The sequence below is a fragment of the Nicrophorus vespilloides genome, unplaced genomic scaffold, assembly GCF_001412225.1.
Source record: "Nicrophorus vespilloides isolate i.1.1-1 unplaced genomic scaffold, Nicve_v1.0, whole genome shotgun sequence".
In the NCBI taxonomy this organism is placed as follows: Eukaryota; Metazoa; Arthropoda; class Insecta; order Coleoptera; family Silphidae; genus Nicrophorus; species Nicrophorus vespilloides.
In genome coordinates, this window is record NW_017098456.1 from 220,219 (window position 1) to 246,986 (window position 26,768).

A 26,768-nucleotide genomic window follows, 5' to 3' on the forward strand; every position below is an offset into this window, starting at 1 on the left:
AGTCAAATTGAATAAAATAATCAATTAACTTATACACGTTTATTAAACAATCGTAAAATATAGTTAATTCACAAGTATAATGTAAAAACCCATGTTGGAATTTGATTCTTGATCGACAGAAAATTAAATTTATTTTCATTATTTGCTTTCTATTAATATCAGATTGCACATCAAGCATACGGCAAGCATTTAAAGTGCATACGCTTCTGTTGCAGCCTGTAGATTTAATCACTTGTGCAGATGTTTGATGATAAATATATTGTTAATACGTTGTATGTATCCCATTTTTAGAATAAAGTTTGTTATTTAAGCTAATGTAATTATCTTATATACACAAAAATTGCATTTCTGTTAATAGTTTTCATTTATAATTGAATCGTCGTATATGCATTGTTCTTAAAAGGTTCTTCTGTCAACAACTCCGTCATTCATGTTTTTTATAATAATTATCACTATACCAAACCGCTGTTCTATTTAAATATAGTCATAAACTTTTATATATAAAAGTTTTAAAAAAACGTTATTTAAAATCATTAATTAATATTCCCATAATATTGTATCAATTATTTACACAGAAATAAACAAACAACCGACTTTGAAATAGGTCACTTTTAAATAAATATTTTAATTCTGCATTAAACCACGGTTTTGGAACATAATTTCTTCTTAAAAGTTATTCGAAAACCAGTTATATATTAAGTAATAAAATAATTAATATTAATTGCAACAATGCTAAAACTGCATTAAATAAATACAATATATGGATAAAATTGAACTTCACTTTATCTGAACGGAAGAGATATGATTGAGTAATTTTAGCTCTTCCGCCGTATATCTCACGTGTCTGAATGTCAGTTCGAAAACCGAGATCATTTTGCTTTTATATTCGAAGTGTCTATGAGTGTCCTCATAATTATTTATAAATACATGACATAAACGATAATATTTTCAAATAAAGGTATTTACAATAATTTATTTATATTTATTTTTCTACGTGCATATTTTTTATATTGAAAGAGCGTGTCCACTTCGCATGTAGAGCTACCAACCACCAGGAGGTCCCCACAGGAATCATGCCTGGTTGTGCCCAACAGATTTCATCTTCCATTCTTGAATGGTAAGTGAAATATACCTTCTGTGTTTTAATTATATTTGCTCTTAATGATGTTGACATGTTAAAGCGCATCATTATTATTTTTTCCATTGTTGAAAATCCGAGAACAAACCAATTGAAAACGGATTAATCTCTATTATATCGAAACCAAACTTGTATTACCTTACCGTTCGTTCTATTCCCGGCACGAAGAAGATTGATTACTTAATTATCAGGTCTCTTTCTGCGCTTGTTTAGAAAGGCAAATTCTTGTAATTCGAAAAAAATATCTATTATATACGCGCCACTATTAATCTAATTTTCAGAGCGTAATCCATTTAATCCAATGTATTTTTTTAATTGTTTGTTTTTCTTACCTTCTATACAAATTTAATTAATTATTTTGAGCGGCAAAGAAAAAATATAAAGAATGTTGAATCGATATGAATTTAAATAATCGGAGAATTACAAGAATGAATGCAGTGAGGAGTGAACGCATTCAATTTGAGAACGCTTCTCGAATCCAGTTCGACGCGAATACACTACACACAACAAACAAAACCACAAACATTGGAATAAAATTTCCATAATTCTGCCATCGATTCGAGCTACCCGCTTTTAATCTGTAACAAATGCGTTTTTAAATATTAATTAATTAAATATTCATGGGGCGGATAAAAAGAGGAACGTCTGTGTAAATCACATTTCGACCGGGGAAAATAAATAATAGCCGGGATCAGATTGAATCGTACAAACGGTGTAATGCTTTTTATATATATATTTATTATTTATCCACATCTTTCTCTTTAATTATTAATAGTATGTACATAACAACGATTGCAATGCGATGCGTCGCATCGGATTAACAGAGGAAGTAAAAAATAAAATAATATAATAGTATTTGAAGTCATTTACAATTTTATATACTAATAGGGTTCTGCACTCTTCTTCGACGAATGTAGGAGAAAGGAACGGGAAATAAACACTCGTTTACAAAAAAGAAATCATCCAATAAATGTTTTTTTTTTTCAATATATACAGGCTTTTCTAGTATGGAGTAATACTGCCATAAAATTCTAATACTTCGTACAAAATATACCACATACATAAATACAATAACCAGTTATATTCTACACGATTCATATTTCTTGTTTTCTTCCATTTTTTTCTGTCTTCTTGTTTCCTAATTAATTTAATAAATTATAGTTTTTTTTCTATCTATAAACTTGCTATTTACATTATCTCGATTACATTTTGGTCTTTTAAGAAGACTCTTTATTTAATTCTTTGGTTTGCTTTAACTTATTTGGCTTCACCCAGATAATAACACTTGCTGTCCGTATCGGTTGTCCATCATTGCGAAGAACGCGTGATGGGGCTGATTGAGGGGTTGCTGGGTCTCGAGCCGTACGGACTGAAGCGATGCATCGACGGGAACATTGCTTTCGGTAATCTAAGATCTGAGGAAGAGTTAATGGAAGTGGGGCTCGGTGAGCCAGAGGAACTTGGTGTCGAGGATGGCGGAGGCGGCGGGGGAGTGATCTGGTGGCGGTGCGGAGCCGGTGGTCCCAAGAGACCTGGCGGGAGACCGCCGTGCATCGGTGACTGCCAGGACGATCCCTGACTCCACAGTTGACTTGGCAGACCCAGAGGAACACCGGATCTCTGGCCCAGGTACACTTGTTGAGTTGGTGATCCGCTCAGGAGAAAAGCGTGCAACTCGCTGGGATTGTAAGGGTGTCCACCTCCGCCGCCGGTTGCCGCTGCCCTTCCCCACATCTGGATGTGAGCCCGTGCTTTCTCCATCATCGCTGCGGAGAATAAAGAACCGGCGTTGTTGTTTTCGGCGTCGAGCGATTCGTTGCCGGAGTACAGCCGCAGAGATGAGCGCAGGAAGTGCTGATCCATAAATAAACTATCCATTGGTTCTCTGTAACAAAGCAAAAACATTGAATTTATTAGTGACACGTCGATGATGGGTGTATCGAACTGCGATTGAAATTAAACAGAAACTAAACAAACCAAATGCAATATGTGTATTATTTTTATTGGTAATAATCCAAAAAAAGCAATTTCTGTATAACTCTCCATCATAGATATAAATGAAAAATGCACCATAAAATTAACGTTAAAGATAAATTAGAAATGTCAGCAAAATTACTAAATAAATAAAATGAGTATTGAAGAGTTATAGTCAAAAATTTGTCAATTACCAAGAATATCCTACAATAATACATTAACAAAATGAATAAGAATTCCAGTAAGCATATTCTTCACATATTCTTATTAAAAAAAAAAATAATGAATGGGAGATAAAGGCTACAGGAGATGAGAGTGTGTCACCACCAACATTAGCATCGCCACCACGTAATGCGGCGGTATAATTTCCATGACAAAGGGTCCGCTCGACGGCCCGGGGGCAGTTTAGGATAATTACTGGTAGTAGCCGGTCTCGAAAATAGGCAGCTCTTAAAAGAGCGCCGTTCTTGTGCCCCGGGGCTTCTCTTCTCATCTCTTCCCTTCCCAACGTTTTCCTTGAAACAGGCGATTGAGTTTTGTCGCCTCCGTTTTCACACAAATCATTGGCGCGCGATCGGTTCGCCGATGGGGGTGAAGGGCGAGGGGTTGGTGGGCGCGTTCTCGGTTCGGAAAGGGAAAGATCGGGCGGAGCGCACGCGGGTAACAATCAATAATATTGAGATGGAGCGATCGCGCGGTGAGCTGATAATGAGAGACCCTGGGAAAGGGAACCCCGCCCCCTTCGGCCCGGGGCGCTCCGCCAGGGGTCGCTGGCTGACCACCGCCGCCCTAATTACAGACGGACATAAAAACCCGAAACGTGAAAATAACTGGGAAAACACCTCGCCTCCTCCTCGCATCTTCTACCTGAGGTGTGAGAAAATATGTCGGGTTCATTATATCATCAAGGCATCGTCGTGAAGACAACGATTGTCTGAAATTACAGAGCGGCTCCCAGTTTCTCCGCCCAGTCAGCGGTGCGCACAGTCGCGAACACGTAAATTAAATTCTAACACTGGGTTGAAGGGGGGTGGTGGTGACGCGGCGGGGGCGGTAGAACGATCGGTCGGATCCGGTGTGCGCAGCGCGTCTTCTTCCTCTCTCGCCTTTTGCGGTGACCCGCCCGATGAATTATTACTTATCACTTTCACCGTTTAGCCTGCCTGCCCTGCCATTCGAGCTCCAATTAAAGCCTGTGTCGCTGCCGCCGCTGCCGAAAAGGACGAAGCCCATCGTCGACGAGCAAGCAATGTATGCATGTATACATATATATGGATGGCAGCAGCAGCCATTTTGCCACCGCATGCAACAGACATTACGGAACCGCTGCACGTAACGCAATACCATTATCTAATGTAATTCCAACACTTTCCCGTAGTACCACCATACGCTCCGCACTCACTCCTTCAGCGAATCGATACTCCTCTACCCACACGGCCATATCTCACAGACCCATCAAATAAACTTCCTCCTAATCTCGCCTCAATATGACCGTGCATTTCTTATATATGACCGCACCTAAAATTCCATCCATCATTGCGATCGTTTCGCATTTTCAATCTTCATGAAATGTATGCAAAAATCAACATTGCGCCTCAAAACCCTTTTCTCTTTCGTGGCAGGCATTAGATATGTTAATTAAAGGTGGTCAAATTAAAGTTTCACTCCGCCAGACGTTTCGCATAAATATATAAATTCGAATGGACGGACGGGTTCGTGTTATCATTATTATTATACAGAAATTTAAAAATAAATAAAAAGAAAACACGGCGAAGTTTCGGAAGCCGGTTGCCGCGGATCATTATTAATTGCATTTCGATTATTAGCTTGAGATGTTTGTTTGTAAACAGATCGGAGATGATGTATGGATGGGCGATAACTTTCCCCCGTCCAAAATTATGCCCCATTAGAAGACTTCTAACAGTTGCGTGATCCGCGCGGCCTGTCAATATAATTACAGGGCAGCGGCGCCGCAGCTCGTATAATTTAGTAGTAAGAGGCAACGAAACGAGAAAAGAAGGAAAAAAAGAGCCCGAGCAGAAAATACGGGAATGGGATGTTGCCTGTAACACCTCGAGTTGATTATTTGTGAGGGCAAAAAAAGAAAGGAACTCATCTAGATGCGGCTGGACAGATGTCTTTTAAAGGTGATGTGGCTACCGTGCTGCTTTATGGTCGCTCGTAAACTCGAAGTATATTCCTCACTCTCTCAATCTCATATTTTTATAATTGTTGCCTTGCTTTTTTTTGTATTCATTTTCTTGTTGCGGTATATGTTACTAAAATAATTACCTTTCGAAATCGGTTAGTCGGGACGAGTCTCTGAAGCCTTTCGCGAAAGGATTCGAGTCGATTTTCAACTTGGTGATGAGTTGGTTCTGGTAGGCTGTGACCGCAGTGAATACGGTTTCTGGGAAGATGTAAGTGCGGTACTGCTCCTGTTCAAGATCGGTGACTGGTCCACTGTGATCGCGCCATTTGATCAGGTGAATTCTGGGCTGGTAGCGGTGCATGGAGTTGAGGACAATCTGAAAACGAAACAAAACATAGATTCCGATTAGTCTTTGATCTACAATACACTAAGATGATCAACACATATCGCGTGCTCCGATGGCAGCCATTGTAAGTCGTCGGGCCGCCAATCATTAAGCCACCAGGAGTTACGAGCAGGTTGCCAGGCAACGTTACTGGGGAGAGTTTGCTATGTGTGTGCGTTCCGCATCGGTAAACGCAAGCGCATACACGGCATAGGGGTTATATACTGTACTATCTCTTCTCCGCTATTGCGTTTTCCCCGAAAAATAACAGCCTCGAAAGGGCATGCCTAGAGGTAACAATAGCAACCGGCGGCAGCAACAGCCAGCCACAAACATAACACGCCAGGAGGAATCGATCTCCGATTTGCTGTTGATAACCGCTACAGCTTGTGCCGCATACATCCTTCCCAGTCGCCCAGCACCAAAGCATGCGACTGCCAACATATCAATTTACAAACAGCTTCATATTATAGAAACTCGATAATCGCATCCCCAATTCCTGCCTACTTGCAATTTATACGCACTCACAACTCAAAACCACTTTTTACTCATAATTTACCCTTCTGTTAAATATCGTTTATTTTTTCATTTTCACGAAAAATTCGTGCTTTAGCCCCACAACGAAAATGTAAATTACAATTATTACATCCGCCACAGACCTTCGGACTTAATAAGTCATTTTTCACGGCGACGCAAATGAACCCGTATTATAATAATTACCTCACTCCGTCGTTGAAGTCTTTTCCATTTTGCTCTTTCTCATCTCAAATTTAAACCCGTTTCGAGTAGTATCATTCCGCTTCATCACTCCGAAACACAAAATTAGCGATGTTTAAAATAATTATAAGGGCTCCAAAACACTACTCACAAAAAATGAGTTGACATTCAATGTATTAATCGCTTGAGTATTTGAAAAACAAATGCAAATCTTTTGACCTTTGCGCATGTTTTGCTTCTATTAAAAACATGTTCGAGTGTTGCGACTCATTAGCGGGTCACGCAACGCTTTTCCTAATGAAGATCATTACTATTTTCTTGGATCACGATTAAATTTAATTTGGAAAATTTAAGCAAAAATAATTATATAATTATTTTTTTAACTAACAAGAACTTCAATTTAATCAGTGTTATATGGGGGGAAATAAGATATATTATTTTAAAGTAATATTATCGTGTTACTGTTACCAATAAATGGTTTTTAGTATTAAATTTATAAGAAGAATGTGTGTAGGAAGTGTTGATGAATACATAAAAACTAAGAAACAGGTTCATCCTATTTAGATAGCGTCGAATGTGTAAGATTACAAATTGTTTTGTTCTTTTCGGTAGTGTTTTTGTTGTTGTTTTGTTTGTCTATGGATCGTAATGCGTACGGGAGGAATAAAATTTATTATTTATTATTGATATGGAGGAGAAAGCATCGGGGGTATGTGACATGTAGCTGTTTAAACCGTTGATATTAAGTACGTTGACTAATTCCATGCGTCAGCGTTGAGTTATGGTACTTGGGACTAGCGCTCCATGACTCCATAATCGCATTCCCGATCTGAGGCATTAAACAAACTCACAAATTAGGACCTAAACATGTGCCACTATTGTATTTCATTGCGTTACGAACATATTTCACGCAAGATTTATACGTCCTTAGGCCATTAATATCTCCCATATTCTATGCGCCGTATCATAAATTATTATCTAATACCTATTAATTAGCCATAACGAGCGAAAATGGAAAACAAAAAAGTAGAATGAAGGAAAAGGGTATAAAAAAATACAGGCATTATTTCGTTTGTTCATACAACGAGCGAGAGGGATGGAAGCGAAAAATTCATTTTCATGTAAATATTTTTCGTGTTGCTCTGTGTTCACGTGTCGAGGGGTCGGCATAATTAGAGTCATTTGTCGGTGGGGGACGGACGGCCGCAATCAATTACACACACTATTTTTAATTGTAAATATTTAGAAAACGGATATCGTAAATACCGGTTATTATTGAGAGGCGTCGAGTAAAATACACAGAAAGCCGATGGGGAACCATAATCAATGGAATCTATAGGCTCTGACAGCGATTTCAAAGGACTGTAGATATATATACGCACACACGTGGAACGGGTATTCTCGCCATAAACGCTAGACTTAATCTGGCTATTTATTTCCAAAAGAAAATATTCAATTCAATATTCCAAGAGTGAGAGGAACACACGTACAGATACACACACAGTCGCATATGTATATACATATAAATTTATTTATAAAACCCACAGCTCCATTCAGAAACCATAAACGAGTTTGACCATTAAAGCAGTGGAAAAAGAAGAGTTATAATAACCGCGCGACGCCTCGGAGGAGATGAAGAAGAAGACCAAAGGCAACAAGAAGAAGAAGAAGGAGTCGAGGCAGAGAGGTGCGAATGAATTTCGTAGTAAATAACGTTTTATTCCGTGTAAATTATTCTAAATTAATTTCTTCGCTCGGTGTGCGTATAAATCTCTGGAATGGGGGGCCGTGCCCCTTCTGCGCTGCCACGAAACGGGGTTGGCGGGGGGTCAGTCAAAAAAAGGTTATGATTTTTTTTTCGGATGTCTGTATTATGCGCGTAGCACACCCACGTTACATCTAAATTACGGTAATGACCACGGAAGAATTATGACACCTAAAAATCGAGTCGCCATTGTAATGGCTATTCCGGTTTTCCCATTACACAAATTAATTTAAAATACCCCAATGATATGTGCCTTCCTTATAATTATATCCAATAAATTAGTGAACACCATTTATGTTCATATATTTTTCGTTGGTTGTCTCGAATTTTAAAGACATGTGTAAAATTGTTGTAACGATATTCGCGTAGTTCCCAAAATTATCATATGCTTTTTAGAATACTTGTTAAGTATTAATAAAACTTTGCATCATTTGAATTCTACTTTATAAAAATAAATGTATTGTATTGATGAAAGATTTCACCGTGTTTTGTAATCTTGAACGTATTTATTAGCTTCGTATGTTGCTTAGAAAGTAGGAATTTTAATTCGCACGTAAGCGAGCAAACGTATAATTCATTTAAGTTTGTTTTTCAATTTGCCGAACAGAGAACGAAACCTGTGTAAACAAATACGAAAAGTATTGACAATAATTTAAGTCGAGTGGATAAACGGACGTAAATTACGGGACAGATGCGGTATAAATATGCGAGAATGTATAATTGCTGAAATTCCCGAACAATAAATATCCAACTTTCGACCGGCCGCTTTCCTCCCGCTTCTCCGATGCGTTATTTAATTAGAGTCAATTAATTTGCATACCCTCTTTTGTGATTAATGATCGGCCAGATTGTAAGCAAGATTTTTTTCTCTACACGACTCGCAAAGCTGTTTTCGGGTTGAAATGTTAAAAGTTATTATACAAATAAAGCACGAAAATAATTTTCGTTTCGTGCGCGGCGCACGTTGTTGCCACGTCAGCGTTAGACGCTCGACACGATGATTGATTAACATTTTTAAGTGCCCTTAGTCTTCGGTAATTGTAATACAAATGAATTATCGCTGCGTTCTGTCGCCCTTTCGCGCGCAATTTGCATAATAGGAAAGAACAAGGAGGACGTGACTCGCTCAGTTTCGGAGGAGCGTGTGTTCCTTCCCCGTAAATTATTAATATATAACATCCGAGGCGATATAAATATATGGTTGTCTTGTTAAGCTGTAGGTGAGAAATTTGTTGTCGCCAGGACGTCCTGCTGGGCACCGTGGAGGTAGTACGTTCTCTCTTTTATGCTTTTTTCGTGAAATAAAATGAAACGTCGCCAAAGAAGAGGGACGCCACCAACCACCACCTGATTGGGTGATGCTATCAGTTTGGAATGGTCATATTCTGTTAGTATGTGGTCATGGTGTTAAGGTCTTCTCTCTGACTGAACTCTCACAGCAAGGGATTAGCGCAGCTGCGACGAGAGATACTTTTACTTTGTCACATAATCATAACTCCTGATTTTAATATGCATGACACTCTCCTTTTTCTTTTCACTCGAGTCTTCTCTCCTCCTCCTCCACCACCTCGCTCCCTCTAACTTATTTTCCATTCTTTGATTAATACCCAAATGTCAGGCCTGATACCTTGAATAATTTACGCCTTTCTTACGCTCCTCACCAATTTCCATTCACATCTCCGCTCATTCTATCCTTCTCCTCCTCTTCCTCCGCCAAGAGTATTTCAATACAAAGTTTTCACTCAACGACGGCACAACTTCTACTCATCAAATTACTCAATACATACAAATTCCAAAATTAACTGCTTCAACTGCTTACTTGAAATTCACTTTATTATCCTCAACAATTACTTTCAATTGTTCACATTTTATGAAATCCAATTCCAATCATTGCTTTCAATGCAATTGCGTTCCGTAATAAGCTAGTTATTGTTTTACAATAACGTGTTTTATCCAACACACGACTATCATTCAAACTGTATTCTCATTATATAACGACATTTATTAGCAATATACGTGTTTAGTGACTTTTAACATTAATTATTTATTTTTAAATTTATATTAACCGTTATCCTTTAACTCAATATTCCATTAGATGTTTAATTTCATTAAAATATAATTCAAAGAAACTACGATCTTATTTATTATAGTATAATTAAAGGTGGTCGTTGCTGTTGTTGTTGCTTTGTTTTAAATTATCTAATTTACGTTTCTAGGTGGTTGCCAACTAATTAGTCCATTAGATGAACTGCTAGCTCTTTTTGGGGCCAATCTATTTCCATCAGTCCTATGTATTACTATTAAGTAATTAAGTTTCTCATAATTATATAATATTCCCGGGCCGTCCAATTACCTTGCCCTGGCGGGAAAGGTTTCACTTAAAAATGATTTATTGTATTATTATTATATTATTTTTTCGTGGGTCCGATTAGCATGCGAGAAGAAAACGTAAAACAATCTCGCTCGATGTTCAACAAACGTGAAATCTTTCTGCGAATTGGAGAGAGTGAGAGCAAAAAAATAATAATAAAAAAGCGTGAATCCATTAAAGACCAAATATTAATTAGAAAGGAGAAAATTAACCATAATCAATTTGGTCGCTTTGATCGATGGCCGATTTAAATTAATTTGTATTAATGGCGCCCCGAGGCGAACCAATATATCTTCCGCTTTTGTTATATTAACATGTGTCAAATGTTAATATACAAAAATATTCAATCAAATATTATGAAATATTTTGAGTCCAACATTTTCGCAGAATGTATTCGTATCTTTTTACAAAATATACCTGTTCTACAGACGAACGAACCGGATGCAGTTACTTGTTCTTCCACCATCAACACTTGGTTATTATATATTTAAATATATTATTATACACTTTTTATAATATTCTCCTCATCTCGTATTAACAATAAAAAAGATACATGAAAGACGAACGATTTGTAAAATTTTGATAACAGATTTTCATAAAATAATTTTAGAATTGTTTTCAGGATTCCAGAGTTAGTCTGTACGTTCCTTTATATCGCTTTAATTTTTCACTCTCCTTCGAGCTGTTGCCTTTGGAAATTTACATTTGAAGTGTCTGCTTTGGCTCAATCCACCCGCTTTTTGCTGCCGTCCTCTCCTTTCAATTTTATTTTTATCGCGTACACAAGCTGCCCGCGATTTCAACGAGTCCCTCAAAAGATTTTAATAACAATTGGGCCAATACCTAAATAATCTTTCAACCGAGCACAATATTTTACAGTCCTGATGGCATATCGTTATTTATCTTCCAGTGTGGAAGCGAACGCTGATCTAAGGTGCGCGCCAACAAGTAACGGAGGAATGATGATGATATGCCTTCGGATCCTCATTACTTTAGGAATCCGGTGCGCCGTTTAATATGAAGTGAAATTTAATTACGTGCGAATTAGAATAATTCTCGTACGGAATTAAATTAACGATGGCTCGTGCATTAGCATACTCCGTAATTAGTGACTTTATTTAGTTTGTTTCGAGCTGCGAGAAAAAAAGTATATTACTCTTATCGCGGATCTTAGTGGGATGTATGTTGGAGTTTTGAGACTGGAAATATATGAACTTTGGGTTCAGCGTATTGCATTGGCATTGATATTATTATTGTTTTTTTTTGCGGATATCGTTTTGTTTTCATTTTTTTTCTTATGGTTGAAGCAATAAAGGCTACTTGTACGCAAAGAATGTATATTTAGAATGAGATGGGAATACGTTTTTAAGTGGGCGTTGGTGGTCCCAACTGGGACAATTTGTAACTGCGTCTCACAACGACATTCCTTCCTTCCAGTGACCACGCGAGAGGTCCGTTTCATATCCCCTCGCAGCGTGCGTTAAATAATAACACTCACCTGTCCATTTTTATCCATCTCGTTGTTGGTCAACTTGACCTTCTCGAAGGAGACCACTTGCTTCCTGAGCTGCTCCCCGGAGTACGGGGAATCTGGATGAGCGTACATCCTGCTGGGTGCAGGCGGATCGGCCTTTCCTGCTACCAACCATGAGGATCTGTGGTACGCGTATCTGTACCTCTTGTTATCCACTGGTACGATGTCCAAGAGCACGGCGTACCTCTGATCCGGCCTGATCCCAGTGAAAGATACCCTCAATGTCGGAAACATCCGCCTGCAATCAGAACACGAACATAGTTATATTAAGGTGTAATGCGTTGAAGGCGATGGAAGAAATATAAATTTGGCTCGGTGTTAAAATGGCCAAATTACCTGCAGTCAAGTCAACGACAACCTGTTATTAGGGTTTCCGTAGACGTGGAAGAGCTGTCGATCTCACGTCCAAACCCGTGTACGTGTGAGTGTGTGTATGTACGTGTTTACAGTTTGCGTGCGGAAAGGTGTAAAAAATTATAGGCCTCTCTAATCGTGCGCGGCGCGAACGCAGAGGGAAAAAATAGACAAAAAATGGATTAATATTATCCGAACACATAATAAAGCCCCGTGAACACGTCCAATTCCTTTTGACATGGAATTATCTCTGATCGCCCATCGACCAAATGCTATCGCATCTCTTTCTTTTTCTTCTTCGATATTCCATCTTTTTCCTTTACCTTTGCGGAATCATTAACTGCTCTTTTCATAAATTAATTATGAACGCATGTTTAATTCATCGTGCACGAAATATTATATGTTTTAATACAGAACATAAATGGCTTTCTATTACTCGGCACTTTTTATATAAAAATGAGCTTGCATCGCTAATCACGATACCTTCCAGCCGGACCCAAGTCCTCCGTACTTCCGGTCCGCTCTTCATCATTATTATACATAAACATAATGCGTGCCAACATTAAAATCTAATTAGCGGTCCAGTTTCCGTGAAGCGGCAACAACGAAATTGATTGTTCGTAATTAAAACCTTTCAGAGTTTGTTTTTTTTCTTATTAATTTTTGTGGACCACTTCGATCAATCAACGACGCTTTACATTATTCAAAAATTTTGGAACAAACAGCTAAGTGATTTTTCATGTCCGCAACACGTGGTTAAATTCATTAACAATACATTATTTAAATAATTCATACAGTTTATGCTAAAATATGAATTGAAATTAATTAGTTTACTTTAATAATTATGGATCCTTTATATTCGAAAACAATGAATTTTGAATGTTGTATTTAATTTCTGGTTTATTGCCACTCGCGTTAAAAATCATAATTGTGTTGAATGATAAAATTGATAATAGAAATGAAGCATTGATAACAATATTCTTTAAATTCGAAAACAACAAGAGCTTCATAAAAATGACAATGAAATAAAATCAGGAAAGTGAATAAAAATGTGCAGCCGAGTGAAATTTGTACACATTTAAAATCCACATGCGAGGTAATATGAGAATGTAAATAAAAATTATAATATAAGTAGATATTTATCATAATTTCCTCTCTTTGTTTTATGAAGGGCACTCATAAGTTGACAGGCAGCTGCGTGTCAGCTGGGACCACATATATTAATGATTGCTTTGTAATTAACTACTTCAACCACTATAACACAGACCAACATAGCGACCACTCGATGATTGACTTTAACCCCGTTCCATGACTTCTTTCCTTCGGCCGTCGTTGATAAGACGATATTAATAAACTCCTTCTGATATACGGAATAAAAAGCATAGCAAAAGCTCTCTGCCTTAATGAAACTCAAGTGTTGGCACGTCCCACGTCAGGATCATGCTCAAAACCCTGCGGACCGCAATTGCATCAATGCCCATTTGCGATTGTTGTTAATATCATCGCGTCTTCGCATACCGCATTCAATTAACGAGCAAGGATTTATTTACTTTTTTTTGCAACAAATTAACAAGCGACGAGTGAAGAAGGAGCGCAGCGGTCAATTCAACAATAAATTCCGATTTTACGATCGACATTTAATCGACTGTTTTATCACTATATTTATATTTCTATACCAGATGTTGCTCATTGCGTTCAGAGCGCATTCAGATTGAATCGAATCTTCCTGGAAACGAGTCCCCGCACTCAATGGGACTTATTGATTAATCTGCGATTTATAGCCGGATTTCAGCTCGACTAAATAATTAGTCGTTTGTTTACTGGTTTATCGTTGCTGCGGGCATTAATTAATCAGTCTGCGAACGAGAGAACGGCAGAGGAAAATTTATTTAGCTGGATGCATTATTAAGTGCAATCATAATAAAATGTCTTATATTCGTAATTTATTTAAATTTTAAGCAAACACACGGGCCACGGGGACACGGAGCGAACATAAAAAAGATAAAATGGATGTGGAAGAATTTGGAATGGGCAATAATCGTGTAGTTATAGGGACATCACACTGGCAAGCGGAGAGCCCGAATAACCATAAATTACCCACGGAATTATCTCCCTACATCATAACAGAAACGCTCGAAAGGTGTTAAGCATTCCTTTTTATTTATCTGCTCGCCTGCATTGCTTGCTTGCTAGCTAACTGAGGAGAATTTCTCCGGTATCTTTCTTGCATTCGTGGTGGAGACTGAAGATGGAGGCAATTAGTGGAAATCACAAAAGGAAGAGTCGAACCGAAGACCGAAGGAGTGCTCCGTATTATTTTACAAATTGGTCGGCAGGTGAACCTGCGGGTCTCCACTGATGAATATTCGAAACGGAAATAGTAGTCAAGTGGTGTTATACACATGCTTACACAACGTGTTTTTATCGTTAATCGATACACTCCGACTATGCTGGGCTTATTTACTACTCCATTTATCATACCTTAAATGGGTCCACGAAAAGCAAACATCCAGCCCACTCGACTTGTTTTCAAGTGTTCCTCGCAAATTGCTCAAACACACACATATACACTTCGCCCGAGAATACTTATTATTATCGATTTACCAATCTTGATTCCAACTTAGCAACAAAGTCATTATACATTATACTCTGTTTATGTTAATGTCCTTTTATTTGATAAAAATACGAAGCGGTGGAATAAACGACAACAAGTATTGTTGAATATGCTTTTACACGGTTCGTTGGTAAAATAGGTGATTGTCGTGTGGCTCATGGTTAGAATCCAGGCCACGGCAAAATAACTACCATTGATACCAGCGAATCGTGTGTAATTTATTATGAAGGTACATGTGCAACTACGACAGAACTGAAATGTGTTTACTAATAACAATGATAATGCATTTAAGTGAAAACTCTGTATTATTATTTTATTACAACATTTGTAGACTATAAAGTCTATCTAAAAGGTTGTATACCTAAGTTTTTATATTTTCGTTGAAAATTGTATTTCGATTTAAACCCCATTGTATACTTTAAGTATATATCTATTTTTTTTATTGCCTTCTCGGTGGGTTAAACGCGTCATTACGCGGATGATATGTGAGACGTTATTTGTCATGGAAGCAGGCTGCGTTTTATTATATATTATCTCTAAATTGCTGCGAGATTATACAGGTGATAGGGTTTCCGTTATCGGGGCTCGGGATCGGTTGTTGGGTTAAGAAGGAAACGGTGTGCCGTTCGGATGTGGGACCGGAAATGGATCCAGGCTTTCGCTGCTAAACGCGCGGCTAATGCTTTAATATTTAAAAAAAAATAATAATATTATATAATTATGTATGTAATCGTCGAGGTGAAAGGCGGTCGAGCACGTTGGAAGAAACGGTAATTCGGATGGTTTTTGGGAGCAGTCGGTTGAATTGATTGGGGAGTTTGGCGTTTTAATCATCGCGTTATTAATTGATTCCAAATTAAATATATCAATATGATGCACGTTTATGGGCCGCCGGGATTAACGGCGGACGACGTATAAATTCAGAGAGGATAGGATGCGTACGGCCGGGCACTAGGTGGGCGCACGGGGGCGCTCCTCTGTATCTCTATATTTCTCTCTTCCTCTCTCTCATCCTCCCTCTAACTCGCACATTTTCTCTGAAACATTGTATCTGTCTCGCTCGCTCGGTGCGCCCATTAACGTGGAATTATCGTTTCAGTGCAGACCGCGGACCCATTAATTACGAGGGCCCATGCACTGGTGACAGGATAGGTGAACAGCATCCCAGGGGCGTGGTGAGCATCTGCTCCATGGTATCGATCCGAAGCCGCGATGGCGCATCCGACTATATATCTGTTCCGCCACGACGCCCGCGCCACCACCGCCGCCTCCGACGCCCCCGTCTGTTGACAAAGCCCCCTTGGACCGATTTGCCACCGCCGCCCCTACGACCAACCAAAAAAGGAAACGACACCATCTTTTCATCTCCACTCTGCATATTGACATTTCTTTACTACAAAACATCACCATTGCCCACCAACCATAACCGGACAGTAGCAGATAACCAAATCTACTATAATATAGTCACCCAATTACTACAACTTTCATCCACCACCATCTGTCATAATAAAAAGGGATAGGAAATGATAACGTTTCTGAGGAGTTCTGAGGATCATCGTTAATGAAGTTTTTTATATATGATAAGACGACATAACGTTAAAAATTTGGACAAACCCAAAATGGTGATCGTTGCAGTTTAAAGTTATTTGTAGATATAAATTGAGGAATGGTTGAAGCACTTGAATTTACTGATTTCACAAATAACGATTAAAGTAGAACTAAATCAAAAATGGAGTGACTGTAAATGTTTTGATTATCAGCAATTTCTATAGATAAATGATAAAATTTTACATTTAAAGGCCGATCCGGGTTTAATTCTTTCCAACAGATATTGATTGGACCAATGAAATTGACTCAAGATTAGATCCACTTTTTATTTCAAATTTTGATTATCTGCTTTGTATTTATTTTACGCAATAGCTGAATACGTTTGAATTATTTTGTTTTATTTTCGTATGCTATTTCTGGTACGCTTTTCTTGTTTATGTATGAATTCGTATTGTACACTTTAAAAAGAATGTCTTTTAGGAAAATGCCTTTCCACCAAAAAAGTCTATTCTATTTTTTGTGTGGTAAGACGTGTCGAAGGACGAACTTAGACTATTACAATGGTGTACTGCTGCCACAAGGTTGTGTAAAGCACTTAACCGAAGCAATATTTCATTGAAAATGATACCGATTTGACGTTGGCAACAAAACAAAGAGATAAACAGACGAAAAAGCTGTGGAGCGCAGTGCGTGTGGTAGGTAGCGTCAATAAATCAAGTAATTGAATAAATCTGCAGGTAATTCGAATTAATGCTCGGTTCGGTGCGGGATTTTTTTGTGATTGAACGGTTGTTCCGTCTCGCCGGAAGGTTATTCTTCTTCCTCAAGCTGACCGCAGGGAAGCAAAACATGGAAATGTGCTATACAATTAGGGAGTAATTTGGATGGGGCGTGGGTGGGCTTTTGGGTCTTTCCTGGAAAATGTCTGTCGTCAAAAATGGGCCAAACGATGGACAACAGAAAGGCAAAAGAGGAACGATGGGGGGCGACCCGCGATAAGAATGGCAAAACAAACAGAGAAATTGGTGATTGTACGAAGAGCGGTCAGCGGGGTGGCGATCTCTCTGCCCATAAATCCTCGGCGTCAACGCCGTCGGCCATGAGATCTGGCTCTGCCTCTTGGTGGGTGGCGGATGGACTTTAAATTTAACAAGTGTGTCCATTTACGACTTGTGCTTCCAAGATCTCTTACTGCGCGCAAGAATACAACGGAAGAGCCCACACTTTATAGCGTACGGCTGATCTCCTGCGAAACGTTTCCATTAGATTAATTCCATGTACAACGCGGTGTTCCGCCGGGCTTACCACTGGAACTCATTTGTTTTAGTACAACAAATTCCTGAAGACTTTTCAAGATAATAACAAAAAAAGATCCATTTTTTAAGATAAATTTAAAAACTTGAATAAAGTTACTGTTACTGCTCTTCATATATTATGGAAGTCTACATGAATGTAAAATTTGTAATTATTGGTTACATGGCAATGACTCTTGGCATTGAAATCGGTTTATTTGAGCAAACAGTGGCAAATTTAGAGTGTGAACCTGTGTTTGCGAGCAGCGGCGGTAAAGGTGCGGGTCGATATAACGACGTCGCGACGCTCGGCGTCGCCTGGTGACAGGTGCGCCAGTGAATTCGCTGGATCGCCAATTACCGATACGTTCTGTTATTGCGATGCCAGAGCAGGTTATCCGTTATATTTGTGTATAAATATATAATATATTACATGGACAGTTGCAAATGGTATATGCATAATATTCTTTAATTTGGCGCGCGGCTTTCGGTCGCTAATAACAAGGAAAGAGAGTGCGCGCTCACACATATGATAATTAGTCAGGAGGTTTCCTGGCCTGTCCACAATTAAGCAATTACAGCGATTTTCCTGTGGTCATTAAATCTAAAATTCAAATCCGAAAAGAGCTGCTACCCAACTAATTCACCATATCTCGTTATGTTAGTTTCTTTTCCGCAGGAATTGCGAACCCAATTGCAACCACCAACGGGCGAAGCTGCGTCCGCAAAAAGATGGAGATGCCGGAATGGCATTCGCCGAGCTTTAGGGTTAATTAAAGTTGTGCGTGGCAAAGGGAAAGTCTTAAATTGATTTGTGCGAGTGTGTTTCTACAAATCCTGAGAGGCGTAACAAATGCGGCCTAAATCCGGATGCTGGGGGCGGCGGCGGCTCGTGATTTGATTTAGAGCGAAATCTCGGTTCTAATTAACTATCCCCATCCGGAGATACGCAGTGAAAGATAGAGAGGGAGAATGGAAGGAGGGAGAGCATTATGGCGCCATTTCCGGAAGTGTATATAATTCGAATCGGAGCGTCCGCCTCCCCGACACCCGACCGTCTTCATTGATTTCCCCCAAGCATAAGCCGGGGCAAATTGCTTTTTCCTACCCTCCACGCTTTTCCGGCTATTTCCTCCCTCGCACGTTGCGCGCGTTTCGTTTTTTTTTTGTTCTCGGTTTCTTTTCGTAGCTTCTCCCTCCCGGCGCGCGTATAATTTATGGTCAAGGTGAGGAGAAGGCGGGATGCAACAACCCCGAACTCGTTTTTCAATTAAACCACGTTTTCGAACAACAAGCAATGCAATCAGTATATGAGAGGATAGGACTGGAACCTAGGTTAATACCTAACAACAGCAACAACAGTGTGGACCCGACCTGTCAGCGACTCCACGCAGTTACGCAATCGCAATTAATCGAACAGAAACTGTCGATTCCGGCTCACGCGGTGTGAAATGTTTTCGCAATGGAATTCCAAAGTTTGCAATCGAATCGCGCAGGGACGTGATTGAGTTATCCGGCAATTAAGAGTTTATCTAAGCCCCCATCTCCGTTTGCCACCTGCGAGTCAATAGCTTAATCGTAAATTGCTTCTAGTCTCGCCGGTTTTCTAAGAGCGAGACAGAGAAAACGGCTACTCCTTTTGGTTTATTATTATTTTTCTTTTCTTCTTTTTTCTTAAGCCTCGTCTTATTTAGTATTTTAAATCCGGTGCGTGCATAATTCAGGATATTACGTGGGCCGTTGATTGTGCTTGAAAAGTTTATAAATGTAACAAATACGCTGTTTGGGAGGACAGATGTTGGTGGCGAGGACAATAGCGGTAACGAGGTGGCCTTTTCAATGCAGCCTGACACTTCGCCGTAAAGCCACACACATACACACACACGCGTACGCGTACACACCTCAGGCTAAAGACTCGAGGACCCACAGCAATAATAACAACAATAACAGCAGCAAGATAATTTTACATGACATTAGGTAATGGTTAATAGTAGTCGTGCGACAGTGGGCCAAAGTGTCGAGCCTTGGGGCGTTACCGAAACAATAGAAGAACGGTAATGGCCCTAAGGGCTCTCGCTCCGATGACTTGAGAGGTGTCAACAATAAAGCCAAACGAAGAGAACCTCACGACCAAACTCCGGGATGGATGGAAATGGCGATGGGCATATAATGACTGAAAGCCGGCGGGCGGATGCCGCGATATACTTTACAATAACCCCGACAGTTGGGTCGTACAACACGCGATACGATCATCAACACCGCGACATTTGTAAAACACGTACACGGTGTAACAGGCCTCCGCATGTTTCCTTTCATTCCTCATTTTTTTATTGTCATTTCGTTTTTTTTTTCTCATCATACTTTTCTGTCGTTTTTCGGCCCATTTTCTTTCGCAGCCGCAATAATCGTACGCCCATTTTCGTTCTGCTTCTTTTTTTGGGTGCGTGAACGTCGCTGATGCGTTCGAAAAGAAGATTTGACTGACACCCGTAACAACAGATGCTTGTCATTAGAAAATAATCGTTGGTGTCGTCCCTCTATCATTAGCCTCAAATTTAACCACTGCACAGAAAATAAAAGAAGAAACAAAAACAAAAGAAACATGAGAATACCCACGCTCACTTAAACCAAAGTTTACAAATCTCGAGACATTTCGTGTTTTAGTATAAATACAAACTGCATGAAATGTTACAACAATTATCATCAAAAAATATCATCTATTAACGACATAAACTATCAAAAAAACCTTTAGATATTTAAGTTTGTATCATAATCTAATTAATATTATATTATAATCGCTATTAAGTCTGTGTTATCAAGACTGTGTTGATACAAATCAAATAATTATTTGTCAAATATTTTGTGGTGTATAAACGATATGTTAAATATGTTGTAATGAAAAAATAACTTAAGCTATCATCTAAATTAACAAAATGTTCAATAAAATTTTATCACGGCTCTCTATGTTTCAGTCCTCTATTGATGATTTAGATTTTCAATGAAAAAAAGAAAAACGTTTGAATGTAAATCTTTTCGTGTCTGTTTCCGCACAGTTCCAACCATAAATTCCGGAAATCAATTATCCCCTATCGATTTCGATTGCCGCATTTGTTCCGTGCAATTTTCGTGTGCGATTTATCAGACGGCCGCGCATTCACAATGGGCAATTTCTCCGCAGCTCCCTTTTGTTGCATGCTGCCAACCTAACGGATGCACGCAGTTAGAACGCTGCACGCAGAGCGCACACAAACGCATCCATTCCTTCCTTACGCTAATTGTAATCGCGTATTCATCCGTTAACACAACAGAAACGTGAACCGACAAATTGTTTACGCCAACCGAGGAACTCGAATTGAAGAGAACGAATGTCACTGTTTTATATTGTTAATTTGCGTGTGCGCACAGTCGTTTTGTGCAGACTAGAAACAATTTAATAAATTTGAAACTCGCACAAGGGAATTTCGTATTTATTTATACTCTTTATTTGCATCAATTATCATTAAATTGTAATTTATTACGGGGAGTTTGAAACATCAGCGGATTTTAAATTGCTAAGATATAAACGCGAATATTTTAATAAATAATTTGATGAAAATACACAATGTCTCCATCGGGCATTGCGCGAGACGAGGTTAATAACATTAAGATCGTTGTTATTATTATTGTTGCTGCTCCCATTGGCTGCGAGATCTTGAATTTATTATATATATGAAGAGACGGAGAAACTGCTTTACATAAACGTGGCTCCGGGCCTCGAATATTTTCTCCCTTCTAACACAATGACTTCACTAATGGACTACGACTATGACATGTGTCAGATTTGTTGAACTGATTGTGGACAGGCACACAGGTGCTCTTTTCCGACGCAGACGTCCGTAGTCCTCACATTTTTTATCCAACAAAGCCGGCTAGATAAGACCTGTATTAATAGCTTATTAATTACGAAATTGAAGGGACTTAATTGCTTGAATTTAACTAACGATTTGTTCAGTTTCATATCTTCATCTTACTCAGTAATACAAACTAAAAAACATTGGTAATCTTTTTCTTAAAACAGTAGCTTATTAAAAGGAAACGCAGGAATTATTACCATTTTTGTTAGTATATCACACTTTTTTATTCTTGTATCATTTTTTACGAGAAAATTGCTTGTTACATTCGTGCAAACGAGCATATATTTTTTTGTCGCAATCAGAAAGTGGAACATTTTAAAGAGGAAGAAACTCCAATTCGCTTGCACAAAGCCCGTAAGTCGTAACACAAGAAATTAATTGAATCGAAATTAGATCCATAATGATCGTACCTTTCTATTTGTTCAGCTTAGTTGTACAATTTTTAATGTGTTGTTTCCAATTGCTGAGCTTCTCTTTATTTTTCAGAAAAAAATGTATAAATTTACTGATAATCGTGGAGAACTCGCTTGCGTTTAGTTAATTTACTCCAGAGTTTCTTACAACTTCATTAAAATAATAATACTATGAATGTTTATTCTACCACGGTGAGAAATTATATGTATATACGATATTTATTAAAATTATTTCAATAAATTAATGTGTGTTATTTAAATGTATATGAATATATTTAACAAAAATATTGCAGGTTCAAAACAAATATTCATGTATTAAAAACAATTGTTAATGATTTGTAAATTAATTGTTATCAACATTTATGTATTTATTTCGTTGTATAATAATGTAAACTTGGAAAGTTTACTACTGAGTAACATTAACCATTATTATATTTTTAAGTAATATTCTACAATTGTAGAGGTGTTGGAACTGTTTCCGAGCGTCTTTTGTGTATGAATCCATCACAGGCCACAGAGATCGGTCACAGGCCACAAGGCCTTACAAAGGACGAATTAAAACCCGAGATTTTAAATACAATACTGTATCCGAAATTCAAAACCTTGACGTGGAATGACATTTTGAATAAGTAGCTCAGCGGGCATATATCGAGGAGGCGCATAACTCTTCTTCTCTACCTCTTCTCTCTCATAATATTTTTCATTTTTTCTTTTTGTTTCTTCTTTTTGTTGGTTTCCTAGCATTTCTCATTTCAATATTTGGTGAAGAGTGAAACAAGGCGAGACAGATGTAACGAAGGTTTCGGATTTTCGAGAGCTGTTGATGTTGGGTACGCTTTAATTATTATTAGCAGCAGTCGGCAAATCGTCGAGATGCCTCGCGCACAAAACGCTTGTTTAACTTTGCCACAAACAACATTTCATTCCGGCAATGAATCACACATGCATACATACACACACAACGTGTTCCAAAGTAATAATATTATTATTGAGGTGATTTTATGAAGGCCCTCAACCCCTGCAAGTGACTGTAGGGAAATTGAGATTGGGGGAGATTTGAAGCAGCATCTCAATTTCACGCCAGAGCCTTTCAATTACTCACCAACCCAATCACAAATTGGTAATCAAATTATTACATTGATTCAATTTGATTGAATATAAAGAAACTAAACATTAGCAATTAATGGAACAAGTATTATGCATTTGTGACGAACTACAATAAAATGAAAATAACTAACATTCTACATTTGCGGTATAAATAACGATTTGCAATTAGTACAGAAGTTAACAACAGACATTGGCAATTTTTGAGTTTAAAAATAAAGAAATTCAGTAAAGTTATTCACTTAAATTTATTTACTACTAAGCGGACACGACGATAACGGCTGGTTAATGCAACATGCTGCAGTATACTTGATACAAGATGTTTCATACTGAGTTATCTTTTCATATTTTTATTTCTTGCAGCCAACATTTATATTAGTAATAATTTGTTTTTGATTATAATTTTATTTATCTTTAGTTTTATTGTTGTAAAAATGAAAATATGTTTCCGTAATGATGATGTGTTCATTTTTACTGAAGTTAAGGAAACAAGCAATAGCGGACATATATTTATATAATAACGGTTATAAAATGAAATAATTGTTGTTTGTTGGTAAGCTATGTATTTTTCTTAATTATGGTTTGTTTGGTGAAATTTGTAAAGAAGATTGTATATTTCTGCAGAATTAATGTCGAGACGATGCGGTTTTTATGCAGTATGTAATTGGGTAATTTTCTCGAGAAACTTCTTGTCTCAATCCGTGAATTTCAGTGGAAATATTTGATTTTAATGTCTCGTGCGAAACTCATGCACGGCTCCACTCTTGTTTCGCTTTTTCAGACTACCCATAATTGTGCAGTCTGATTAAGACGGGATAGAAATAATGATGGTAAATGATGGTCCGGAGATGATTGCTTCGACTTACCTTCCAGTTTTTGTGATGATCATCTCGGTGCCGAGGTCGTGGAATTTGTCCCAGAGGTCCTTGGTTTCCAAGTGGCACTCCACGTTGAGCAGCTCGTCGCAGTTGCAGCAGATCTTCGGCACCTTGGGGCTAGCCGATTTGTCGGGGATGATGTCCGGGGAGTCCCTGTCTGCCTCGGAACCGCAATCAGAGACCGGAGATCGTCGGATCTGTTTGATTTTGGTAGGTCGAGGAGAAGAGGATTCACCGTCGGAACACTCCTCCACATCTACCTCGATGTCGTCGTCCTCTGGCACTTCCAGGCTGGGTGTGCTCATGCGGGAGAGGCGACCTGGGGCGACGAGAGCGGTTTGGATGAAGAGCGATTGGGTGAGGAGGATGGTTGATGCTTGGACTTCACTTACCGTCGGGGGTAGCGGAACAGGCCTCCGGAGAGTTCGTGTCCCTGGCCATGATCGCGGCTATGGAGAAGTCGGTGGCACGGGTTTTCGCCGTCGGCACAAGAAGCGCTGCGGCACTTTCTTCGGGCATGGCTCCAAGTAGCATCACAAAACCACACGCGAATTCTGGACGATTATTCGGGGTTGTTCGCGCACCAAATTCAAATCAGTAAAAAAATAAATAAATACGAAAATAACACAAGAAACTATCGCACAGGTAAAGTGTGTATGTATATATGTGTATGCGCGCGTGTATTTGTTTATGCCAGTAGGGGAAACAATTGTTTTTGTGTTCTATTCTGGCTTGTTGGATGATGGTTGGAATAACTACAAAACTAGCAACGACACATTGTGTTTGAAATGACCAGTGATCTGGAGGTTCGCTGGTGAACTGACTGGTTTCAGGGTCTGAAGTAACTGGGGTCTCCCTCTGGCTGGCGTGGTTCGATGGGTGTGGCTTCGCCAGTTGCTACTGACAAGGAATAGGGGCGGTGCCTGCTGCGATGGAGGCGTGTCCCCGACTGGGAGTGGGTATACGTACGTGTGTGGTCTTTTGGCTATCAGTTTTGGCTGGCTGAAGCTATCAATCAGAATGGTATGCGGTGGCGGTGGCGACATGCTCTGTAGACAGCCACTTGATAGCCACCCTCTCCACTTCCCCCCAATATGTTTTCCGCCGCATTGCCACACACATACACTACTACTACCTACACTACTGACCACAACTAATCGGCCATACCTCAATTTTATATTACGCACACATATGGAATTCACATTCAATTACTGAAACCCGATCACTGTATTTCACACTCAATACTCAACCGCAATCGATCACTTCCAAACTCAATCGCATCAAGTTAAAGCTCCGAAGGAATCCAACGAATCCGGTGATTACGACAACTTCCATGATTAACTTTTCGAAGCTCGGCCAACTTTTTGTCCACTCCTTCCATTTAGGATGTTACTTGCAAAACTCGATTTTTGCTTCTCATCTCAATTTTTAATCTGGTTTTAACGAATGCAAATTATTTTTTTTAAACTTTATAAAATTTGCCAAAATCGTGTCAAATAAAAACTTAAATTACTTCCAAAATAAATCATTCAAAAAATTAATTGAAAATATATTGATTTTACATTACAAACATTTCCGCCGCAATAAACATTTAATACAATAATGTTTGAACTTATTACACATATTTAGTTCAATTACACATATTGCCAAAATTACTATTATACATTCCAGTAATTCATTTAAAAAATAATTCTACTTAATATAATTTGAACTTTAAGTTAGTAAATAAGCTATATATGAAATATTATATATATATATATTACGGATTAAACTACTTTAAAATTAGAAGTTTTGTAAAAATAGTCACAATATATGCACAAATTCTAATTAGATATATAATTTATCTTATTGTACATAAATATAATAATAAATATATTTACTAAAATTATTATTAGTATAGTTTACAAAATTTCTTAATACTTATACACACTATGATTAATATATCTTTTCTTGTTTCCAAAAACAACGATTTGACTAAATTGACAAGTCACTGAACCTGAAGACAATTTTAAAGTCTAACCACCGGATGTAGTCGATGTCCGTTGAGCAAGTTTTTAGTGGCAATTATTTGGACGGTCTATATTTATTATTTTATTTTAATGGAACTTAATGATATAAATAGATAAAATATAATGGACACCAACTGCACACTTAAATCTGACAATTAAAAAGAGACATAATTATTTTCAACGCTGTTTACGTTTTGATACTTTTACAACTTTTAATATAATTGTAAATAAAATATTTAGAAAATAACTGAACAAGATGGTGATAACCAAATTGTTATGATAAACATTATTGATATTGAATGAACTAAATAGTGATGATAGATAAAGCATGAACTAAAAACGGTATTCGATAGTCATCGAGTGATATAACATGGAATTAAGGCTAAAATTACTGATATTCAATGGAATTTTTAGAAATATTCATTGATATTTAAATTAGCAACAGGAATTCAACGATGAACCTACATAGTTTAAATATACACAAAAAATAATTTTATTTATATAAAATTGTTTATCTTACGTGTACCTAACATTTTATTTGCTACGATTTATAAAAATTACATTCATTTAATAAAAATATGAACGTAATATATAAATTAAAAATATTACAAAATACTTACTAGAAAA

At 38.1% G+C, this 26,768-nt stretch overlaps 1 protein-coding gene across 1 annotated transcript; it reads right to left on the reverse strand.

The window, feature by feature from the left end:
- Positions 1-2,010: 2,010 nt before the first annotated feature.
- LOC108562524 (T-box transcription factor TBX20-like) lies at positions 2,011-24,940 on the reverse strand. Its single transcript, XM_017920895.1, has 5 exons — positions 24,525-24,940; positions 24,121-24,451; positions 12,001-12,274; positions 5,405-5,640; positions 2,011-3,023 (listed from the first exon to the last, which is right to left on the reverse strand). The coding sequence occupies exons 1-5, from the start codon at positions 24,664-24,666 to the stop codon at positions 2,447-2,449; spliced, it is 1,560 nt and encodes a 519-aa protein (XP_017776384.1). The 5' UTR covers positions 24,667-24,940; the 3' UTR covers positions 2,011-2,446.
- Between the last annotated feature and the right edge of the window lie 1,828 nt (positions 24,941-26,768).